At 38.2% G+C, this 11096-nt stretch overlaps 1 protein-coding gene across 1 annotated transcript; it reads left to right on the top strand.

The window, feature by feature from the left end:
* Positions 1-8965: 8965 nt before the first annotated feature.
* Positions 8966-10416, top strand: LOC110703507. Its single transcript, XM_021881312.1, has 4 exons — positions 8966-9044; positions 9174-9394; positions 9690-9926; positions 10030-10416. The coding sequence occupies exons 1-4, from the start codon at positions 8966-8968 to the stop codon at positions 10414-10416; spliced, it is 924 nt and encodes a 307-aa protein (XP_021737004.1).
* Positions 10417-11096: the final 680 nt, after the last annotated feature.

Below are 11096 nucleotides of genomic sequence, written 5' to 3'. Positions count from 1 at the left end.
CTAGGTAGATACGTCCATTCTACCTTCTCTAACTGATTAGTGAGAGTTTCTAGATAAGTTTAGTAAGGGGCTAGACTTTTGCTCCTTACTTTCCATCTCTTAGAGATCTGATTGATGATCAATGAAGAGTCCCCGAATATTCGAAATTTCTTCACTCCCAATGCCAAAGCTTTTTTAAAGCCTACCACGCATGCTTCGTATTATGCAGCGTTGTTGGTAACGTCGAAATCTAGCTTTATGGAGATTGGAACATGCTCTTCTTTAGGTGATACTAATAATACTCCAACGCCACATCCTTTTTGGTTTGAGGCTCCATCGAAATATAAGGTCCAAGTATCATCCTTTGTGACCATCAAGTCTTCGTCTGGAAATTCATTGTCGTGTATTGGCGTTGAATCTTTTATTGGAAAGTCCGCTAGAAAATCTTAAAACACAAAAATCCTTTGATAGCTTTTTTAGACACGAATCTTACGTCAAATTGGGCTAAGTTGACTATCCATCTTGATATGAGCCCATTGAGTGTAGACTTCTCGAATAAATACTTGAGTGGATCAATAAGGAAACTACAAAGACTGTATGCACAAGCATGTAATGTCTTAACTTTGTTGTGGCATACCAATGCGAGGCACAATTTCTCAAGTGGTGTATAGCATACCTCATACTTGAGCATCTTTTTACGTAGATAGTAGATTGCATTTTCTTTGCTTTCTACTTCTTGTGCGAGCATGGCTCCCATTGTTTCTTTGGTGACTGTTAAGTACAACCTAAGAGGTATTCCTGGAAGTGCTGGTGCCAATACGGGAGGATTTGCGAGATAGGCTTTGATCTTTTCAAAAGCTTTTTGACACTCGTCATCCCATATTACTGGTACATTCTTTTTAAGCTTTTTGAATATTGGTTCACATATTGTTGTTAATTTTGATATGAACCTGCTTATGTATTGCAACCGGCCAATGAATCCTCGAATTTGCTTATTGGTTTTAGGAGGTGGCATTGGCATGATTGCTTTGATCTTTGTTGGGTCTATTTCTATTCCCCTGGAACTTATGACATAACCCAAAAGCTTGCCTAAGGTGACTCCAAAAGCACACTTCGATGGGTTCAACCTCATGTTGTATTTTCTTAGCCTTTCGAAGAATTTTCTCAAGGCTATTTAATGGCCTGGGCGATCTTTTGACTTCACAATCATATCGTCCACATATACTTCAACTTCTTTGTGCATCATGTCATGGAGCAAGGCAGTCGCTGCTCGTTGGTAAGTAGAACCCTCGTTTTTCAACCCAAATGGCATTATCGTGTAGCAGTAAGTACCCCATGGTGTTATGAAGGTTGTTTTCTCCATGACTTCTTCTGCCATGAGATTTTGATTGTACCCCTCGTATCCATCCATGAACGAAAGAAGTGCATGATTTGTTGTATTATCTACCAGAATATCGATGTGTGGTAAAGGGAAGTCGTCCTTTAGACTTTCCTTATTTAGATCTCGATAGTCAACACACATTCTTACCCTTCAATCCTTTTTCGGAATTGGGACGACGTTAGAAACCCATTTGGGGTATTTGGATACCTTGATAAAACCTGCAGTTATATGTTTTTGAACTTCTTCTTTTATTTTAAGAGCTACGTCAGGTTTCATTCGACGTAACTTTTGTTTTACAGGTTTCATTCCTGGAATTAGCGGTATGGTGTGTTGAGCTATTTCTCTATTAATGCCTGGCATAGCTTCATATGACCAAGCAAATACATCGATGAATTCTTTAAGTAGATTGATTAAATTGGTTCTTTCTTGTTCATTAAGTGTTAATCCGATTTTAACTTCTCTTTTATTGGTTGAATCATTTGAGATATCAACCGTCTCAGTTTCCTCAATTATCGGTGTTTTCTTTTCAAGTGTTTCCATTGCTTTAATAAGTTCTTTGTCATTTTCATTGTTAGTTAAGCAATTCTCGTCATCTTGGGTTAAAGAAAAGCACGAGGAGTAAGTGGAAGAAGACATACTATTAAATTCAGAAATCATTACATCGAAGAGACATATGTCCTCCGGGACTTGATCGCTAACTATCCTAGGGGAAGAGATAGAAGAAGAGGGTGCTACAACTAAGGACTTAGATAACTCTACATGAAAAGACTCTGACTCCGACTCTGACTTAGACGACTCTTCGAACATCGGTCCTTGCCCCGTCGTAATGGATATTCTCCTTCCACTTGGAGTAGTCACCTTGACTGTCTTGCGCCACCCTTGAATTGATCCAACTGCTGGACTGATGATCTTTGAGGGATCAAAACTTTCTCTTTGTAGGACCTCTTGGATGAGCGAGGAGTTAACCTCTATGTATGTCTGCTCATCTCTTTCTCGCCCAAATAGTAATCCCATGACATTAAAGTCAAAGCATGGGGGTGCTTTCTTCTTGTGGATAGGAGTTGGGATTTCATCTAGAAAATATCAATCTAGGAAAATTTCGAATCCCGATTGCCTTATGCCATTTACGACAAAAGGTTCGGGAAATTCGTAGCATGGATAGTCCTCTACTTCTTGTATGAATTTTCCATTGAGTGTAAGAGGATACTAATCCATTGGGATTGCTTTCTTTTGGATGCGAGCATTCCTACGTGCCTTTGACTTTTCCTGGGCTCGCTTGAGATCTTCCTGTATCGGTTCAAAACCAAGTCCGAAAGTGTCTAATTTAGGGAGGCCAGGTGATTCCAGCGATTTTTCTATTCCTTTCTTTTTTCCTAGAGTCATCCTAGGAAAATGTCCTTGTTTCTTTAGAATAGCGTTCACTATCACATTGGAGTGGGGGTCGTGGCAGAGAGGGGTCCTTTTATCCTCCTAGATTAAGGAGACCTCTTCATTAAAGCCCCACAAGTCTTCGTCGTCTTCATCGTGCTCCACGTTAATGATGGGATTTTCTATAGCTTTAATCCTCATGGGTGAAGCGTCGATCATGATGGGAATTCCTCCAACTATGGCCTTTACCTGTTGGTGGAGCGATGAAGGGACAACTTTTAGTTCATGAAGCCAAAGGCGTCCCAACAATAAATTGAATGAGGCTTTTATATCCACCACTTGAAATGTAGTAGCGTGTTCTATCGCTCCCGCCGTTATATTCATGGTAATCTTGCCAAGAGCTTGACGACGAGTGTTATCATAAGCTCTTATTCCTTGTGTTGACGGGGTTAAGTCTTCATCCCTTATGCCTAGCATCCTCGCAGTTCTGAGTGGACATACATTAATGGTCGATCCATTGTCTACAAGAGTCATAGGGACGTTCATTCTCTTGCAAACTACTGTGAGGTTGAGTGCCTTATAATGCTTGTCACCTTTGGAGGTAAATCCTTATCGGAAAAGGTGATCAAGTTGATAGGACTAGGGAGACTCGTAAGGAAGTTAGCCAACCCCTCAGGAGTGGTGTCAGAATCTATCCCTATCTTATCCAAGGCATTCAACACTGCCAACCTATGCTCTCGAGATGTTGCTAGAAGCTTCCATACATTCATTTCAACCTTGGTTTTCTTGAACTGTTTGACAATATCATTGTCTTCTATGATAGGTATGGTAACTTGCTGCGTAGTCGGTATAGGTTGTGTCGAAATAGGAGGTTGAATTCTCTTAGATCTTGTGAGGACGTCTATAGATCAATTTTCTTCAACCCAGAAATCATCTATGGAATATGACACTGAAGGTGGAGGTCTTTCGATGTCTTTTAAGTAGACGTCCTCTTCATCATTGTCTCAAACTCCATAATGCTTATGTCTTCTTCTTGTGGAATTTGGACTAGCTTTTTGTCATCAATCATTTTCTGAATTAAATCTTTAAATTTAAAATAGTTTTTGATAGTGTGACCCCCTGATTGATGGTATTGACAGTAGAACTTATCTAACCTTTTTAGCGATTCAAATGGTCTCAGCTCGAGAGGATTGACCTTGCCACTCTCGGAGAGCATGTTAAACATTTTAGTGTATGAGATCCCAATTGGAGTATAGAGTCTATTACTCTTCTTGGGACTTTCAATTACTTGTAGAGAGAAGGGTTTCTTCTTCGTGGATGGGACTTTGTCACATTTTTTCTGAAGCTCCTCTACTTATTTCTTCGCAAATTTGAGAGCTTCACGTAACAATTTTGATCCCTCCAACATGGACAATGTAAGCAATTGTATATCCTCTTTACTTGCTAGTTCAGGAAATTCATCCATGGCATCGAAAAGGATCCCCTCCTCTTCTTCAATAGCATGGATTTATTCAATAGGTTTGATGAGAGATGAGGTATCAACCTTGTTTTCCTCATTAGAGATGGCCAAGGAGTGAGCAAGAGGTGCATTGTCAATGCTCGGCTTCTTACTGGCAGGAGGCAATGGCAGTTTGTTGTTATCGATTAAATCTTTGATAGCTTCCTTAAGCTTCCAACAATTTTTGGTAAGATGTCCCCTACCTTGGTGATATTTGCAATGTGCATTAGGGTTCCAGTTAGTTGTCTTCTTCTCGATTAGTTGGTCCCCAAATGGTCCAATAGGAGTTATAAGAACTTTTGCATTTAGTCGGTCAAATGCGGTGTCATAACTCATACCTATAGGAGTAAAGTTCCTCCTAAATGGTTTCTTTTGTCCTTGATTATTCATAGCAAGGACTTCACTTAAGTTAAAGGTAATAACATTGTTTGAGTGGGTGGTTTTGGAAGAAGAAGGATTGTCGTTCTTCTTGCCTTTCCAGCCACTGTTGGAGTTATTGTTAGCAACTTTCATCTTAGCCAGGTCGTCTTCAATATTAATTCCAATGTCAAAGATGGCCTTAAAGGTATGGAGATTATTCTGGTATTTGAGATGCTTGGAGTACTTCTCTTGAAGGTTTTTGATGAACAACCTCACAGATTCTTTTTTGCTTGGTACTTCAATCATCTTAGTAGAGGTTTCTCTCCATTTGTTGAAGAAAGAAATGAAACCTTCATTCTCCTTCTGCTTGAGAATTTCCAGTTCCCTAAAAACAGTTTCAACTTGAATGTTGCACTTGTACCTATCAATGAAAGCGTTTACTATAGACTCCCAAATAGAGGTTCTTTCTTTCTCAAGAGAGAAGAACCATTGTTGGCAAACGGTTTTAAGAGATAGAGAGAACAAAGAGGGAAACACCTTCTTGTCAATACCCTTAATGCTCATTATTGTTTTGAAGGCTATTAGGTTAAAATAAGGGTTGTCAGTTGCTTTGAATTTCGGGATGTCGTTGGCATTGAACTTCTGCAGAAGAAGACCCTTGTCCATCGAGACCCCTTGTGAGCTAATTCCTTGAAACTTATAGTCACTAGACAGTTTTCTCAGACTTTCTTGCATGAGGTCCATCTATTGTTGCTTCACAGGATCATCGATTTTGAGGGTTAAAACCTTTAACGCCTCAGTCACAGTAATCAATTGGTTCCTGAGCTCATTAACCTCCTCTTGAGTTGCCATTATTGTCTTAGCTTTCCTTTTACGAGTGATCGGTTTGTCGAAAAGTTGAACTTGAATAAAAAAAGGTTGTCTTTGACCAAACGCCCTTCCTTTCTTGACCACGCGCTGTAAATTAAACCATTTTTATTTTAGTGACTTGACTCAATTTGACTTTAACTTTACGAGTTTTGAAAAAGAAAAAAAAAATTAAAAATAGGGTGCATATATTTGGCAAAAATAAGGTGTACATTTTTGGGAGTTAAGTATAGGGTTCAAACAAGTGGTTTAATTGGAGGATTAATATCCGACTTACCCCCCTAAAAAAATGACTGAAAATACGCGCATACAAGACTCTCTTAGACATGGTCAAAGTGTGCTTTAGTGTGTGCTTTATGTGGTGAGTGTAAGTGACATGATTTGACTCTTGTGTAAGACCATGGGACATAGTGCTTAGACTCGATTAATGACTTGACACGGTATTATTACCAGTAAAAATTAACTGAATTGAATAGCAAACTGTTCAATTAGACATAAGGTGATGACTTGAGCAACAAACCGAACTGTCGCCAAAACAACAGAACTGGCGCCTCTCTTCGCAGTGTAGCGCCAGACGAAAGGACTGTCGTCGAGCACTACGCTCCACAGAGTGGTGCTGCAGTTTAAATCTTGGCGCCATTAGTGGAACGTCGATCTGGAATTGCTTTCGGTATTATTACTCTACAAGGTATGCCTAAAGTTGTACTAAGTCGACTCTGATTAAATTATTAGACTTTAATCACTCAAATTAATTAATTAATTAATTAGGCAAAGTTCTTTTAGCCATAAATCAATTAATTAGGCACAACATGATGCAATGAGTTTGCAAACTAACCATGGCTCTAGTTCTCTAAAGTTTGGGATATGGGTTAGTCAAAAGAGGGTCCATGGTTAATTGTCTGGATGCACCGCACGGAAGCCTAATCGTGAAGGGTTGGCGCGAGTGGATGGGACACCGCGAGTTTAGAAAAACTCGCTTGTATGGTTTCGTGAATTCAACATTCTCGGATGTACCCTTTGTTGCTCAGAGCGTTCAATCAGGTAGATGGAGCATGAATTCCCAGAGGGTAATGTCTATATGTAGAGAACATATGGGTTTCAGAAAAGTGAGAAAAACTCAATTAGGAAGTAGGATCGAGCAAAAAGTGCTAAAACTAGTCAAAATTAGAACGAATATTTCTGGCTCGGTATAAGAAGAACTTGGCGCCAACAAATAGAGGTCGGCGCCAACGATTCGGCTTTAGCGCCTGGCGATAAAAGCTATCGCCTGGCGCTAAAGTCAAATCAGTGGCACTAGACTCTGTTTCCTGACACTAGTTCCTACATGCCTTAGCAGCTTTCTGTGCTCGATCAAATTTTCCAGTTTCGCGCAGCATTATATCGATCCTAGTTGTGAAAGATATTCCTCAAATTTCCCACGTGTAAAAATCCTATGTTTTAACTTATTACGTATGCTCTTATCAATGTGATCTTTTTTATGCATATGATAATAGTGTTAATCAAAATTACGCACATGAAATACTTAGAACTTTTCGAGTCTCATTCACTCATTCTAAATCATTGCCGAAATAAATTTCAGGAATGAAAATAGAAATCCTCCCTAGTGGAGTCGCCAAAAATTGTTGGGAATATTTCAAGAATTATCCATAGCTTGAACCCCACTGTGATTATACACTTAACTACGGTGGCGTCCAAAGGGAAAGAAGATTGTGCAAAAGAGTCGCCAACAAGTTTTAGGAACTTGTTAACCGTTCACGAGGTGAAGGTTACAACCCTTAACGATTAAGGAGATTGTCAACTCCAATAGGTCTGGAACCATGACTGGTAGTTCGGGGATGAAGGTACAAATCCAACCTTAAAGAGATTGAACCTGCCATAATAATAGGCCTCTACTTTATTCTGATCGTATTCACGTGCGCTTTCTGACTAACATGCAATCATTAGGTTAACCCTAAACCTGTTTATCTATGTTGGTTGAATATTAATGCACAAATAAACTATTATTGGCAATCACTTGAATTATAATCAAATTATCCCTAACAAGATTATTAATTATCTTATTAAGCGTGATTACAAGTACCAATTCTCTTTAAACATTCATAAAAGGTGTGCTCAAGCAATAACGATATAAATATAATTAAGCAACAATAAATAATAATCATCATAAACATAATCATAATAATAAAAATAATCATAATAATAATCATCATATTAATGCATAATAATAGCAGGATCCTAGGCATGATACTAATAAGATTAATAACAAACCATAGCATGTCACTAAACGATAAAGATCAAAGCTTTAACCCTAACATGATAATAACATGAATATTAGGAAAGAAAATAGGAAGCATCACAGGAATCACAATTATCATATTTGATATTAGAAATTATAGTTGTTACCCTAGACATGATACTAGGAAGATCAAAACACCCTAACATGACACTAGGAATCATAACAACCTAGACATGATTTCTACATCATAATATCAATAAATCAATTAAAGCACTTACTTGGATGCCTCGTACCTCTTTCTAATAAAAAAATACACACGTTAGTAACTTCAAGGAAAATAATAAACAAACAATTAAATTAAATATTTTAAATAGAGATTAGGGATCAAACCCTCAGAAATTAAAACCTTTCACGTCTAGGGTGAAGGCAACTTCGAACTTAGCTAGGTGTTTCTAGATATTATGAATGCGGAATTTTGTATAGAAAGTTAGAGAGAGAATGAGAAGAAATCTTAAAAACTAGAGAGAATAAGAAAACTAGAGAATATATGATATTTTATGATTGTTTATGGTGAAAGATGGAGGTTTTAGGAGGCTATTTATAGAGAAAATCAGCCAAACGGATAGAAAAACAAATTAGAGTTTCGACGAGGATAAAACAGGTTAGTGCCAGATGCTGGACATTAGCGCCAGGCGCTAATCCCTGTCGTCAGGCGCTAACAATTATTTTCACGCGTTTTCTTAATTCTGATAAAATTTAGCCGTAGAGAAGGGTAAAATCGTATTTTCCTTAAAAACACTCTTTTATTCTGATTAAAACTCCAAAAAGTCAACCAAAGTCAATTTATCAAGCTAATTGAATTAGGAATGAAAAGAACCTTCTAGAATCTAGAAGACTAAAATCAATTTTAATTGCATTAGGAGTGATAAATCCATATTAGGTCCTCCTCTAGATCATTGGGCCACATATAAGTATCAAACCGGCCTAGTTTAGTAATGTGGCCATAACTTCCTCATTATTCATCGGAATTAGGCTTATAATATATATCGTTGGAAAGCTTTTTTTAAGCCCCATCAACTACACCATTATTGGACCCTTGCAATGGACCAAACCAAACTGGATTGGCTGCTTTCTTAAAATAGGTTTTCAAAATCAGAGAGAAGAGAAAAGAAATTAAAACTATCCGCAACACTAGGCTTTCCACACTTTCACTTCATTCGATTATGATTCGACGCGAAAGGTACTCATCTCCGGGTTTGGTTTTAGGGAGACACAAATGGGTGTCTACACAAGTGATTCGACAATTGGAGGTGTCTTGGTTCAAAGAGTGGAAAAGAAGCTCCATGTGATATATTGTATGTCCAAGACTCTAAATGGCGCTCAAAGGAACTACACTACAACAGAAAAGGAATTTTAGGCTAATAATCATGCTTTTGAGAAGGTCCATTGTTATTTGTTGGGTTCCAAAACCATTGTCTTCACAGATCATGCGGCTCTCAAGTACATTTTTGCCAAGAAGGAATCCAAGCCTAGGTTGATCTGGTGGGTTCTTGAACTTCTAATTTTTTATATAGAGATTATGGATAAGAGAGGAGCGGAAAATGTTGTGGAGGACCATCTCTCTTGCCTTGAGGATTCCCAAATCCATGATCATGGTTCTCTAATTGATGATAGAATACTTGGTGATTTCTTATATGCTATTGCGGTAATAGAGCTCTAATGGTTTGTTGACTTAGTTAACTTTCTTGCATGTGGGGAGTTTCCACCTTCCTTTTCTAAGAACCAACGAAAGAAGCTCAAGCGAGAGGCAAGACACTATTTGTGGGATGATCCCATCTTGTACAAACAAGGTGTCTATGGTTTACTTAGGCGTTGTGTTCCAAATGAAGAGGTACCTAGTGTTTTGAAGATGTGCCACTCGGATCCTAGGCCATATGGGTATTTCTAAAACTGCCACTAAGATTCTTCAAAGTGGTCTATTGTTGACACATCTCTTCAAGGATTCATGGGGATTTGTTAAGTCATGTGATCGTTGTCATCAACGAGTTAGGAATATATCTAAGAAAAATGAGATGCCTCCACAACCTATTCTTGAGTTGGAAGTATTCTATGTATGGGGAATTGATTTCATGGGACCGTTTCTTTCATCCTTTGGGAATCAATACATTCTTGTGGCGGTGGATTATGTGTCTAAATGGGTTGAGGCCATTGCTTCTCCAACAAATGACCACAAGGTGGTAATGAAATTGTTCAAAAATATCATCTATCCAAGATTTGGTGTGCCTAAGGAAGCGATAAGTGATAATGGTTTTCATTTTATCCAAAAATCCCTTTTAAAAGATATTACAAAAGCATGGAGTTCCTCAACGCTTTGGTCTTCCGTATCATCCTCAAATGAGCGGCCAAGTTGAGGTTTTCAATCGTCAAATCAAGTTAGTTCTTGAGAAGGCGGTTGCTAGGAATAGGAAAGATTGGGCGGACAAGCTTGATGATTCTTTATGGGCATATCGAACGGATTTCAAGACCCCCATAGGTACCACTCCATTTTGCCTTGTTTATGGAAAGCCTTGTCATCTTCCGATGGAGCTTGAGCACCGCGCTCATTGGGCAACCAAGAAAATGAATTTTTATTTAGCGAGTGATGGAGAGAAAAGGTGGTTAGATCTTCATGAATTAGAAGAACATAGGCTTGATGATTATGATTGTGTAAGTACCTACAAATCTTGATCCGAGGATGCTCATGAAAAACTCATTGAGAAGAAAGAGTTTTGTGTAGGTTACAAACTTCTTCTTTATAATTCCAAGATGAGGTTAGTCCCCGGAAAGCTCATGTGAAGGTGAAGTGGTTATTTTTTGGTTCAATATGTCTTACTAAGTGGTGTTGTTGAAATTTCTATTATGGATTCTTCATCGCCGTTCAAGGTCAATGGCCGTATACTCAAGAAGTATTTTTTATGGTTTTTTTGTTGGCCTAATTCACATATTGATTCTCCGTCAACAACCTTGATAGGTGGAGAATGTTAAGCTATGACGTTAAACAAGCGCTTCCTGGAGGCAACCCAGTTTTCTAACCCTTTTTTATTTTTCAAATCTTTCCATTTCTTTTATTTTTGAGAAATTTTCTTATCTTTCTTTGTTTTCTTAATATTAGGTACCTCGAAATTGAATTGATTAAGATTTCCAATAATTTCAGTGATTATTCAAGGTTTCAAGAGGTTTGAGTTTAATAAAGGTGAAGGATATTGATGAGCAAATGAGCTCTCATGCTTGTGTTCTCATGAATTTTAATCATGAACGACTGACTTTTGAAAACTTTTGTTAGATTTTTGGTTTTCCCCCTTCGTCGGTATTACTCGATCATGACGCTCGTGAGCGTCGATGAGAGTGCGAGCACGAGAGTACGCACA

The sequence above is a fragment of the Chenopodium quinoa genome, unplaced genomic scaffold (genome assembly GCF_001683475.1).
Source record: "Chenopodium quinoa cultivar QQ74 unplaced genomic scaffold, ASM168347v1, whole genome shotgun sequence".
NCBI lineage: Eukaryota > Viridiplantae > Streptophyta > Magnoliopsida > Caryophyllales > Amaranthaceae > Chenopodium > Chenopodium quinoa.
The sequence above is the reverse complement of the archived record's forward strand: the minus strand, read 5'-3'. Positions and strand labels throughout refer to the sequence as shown.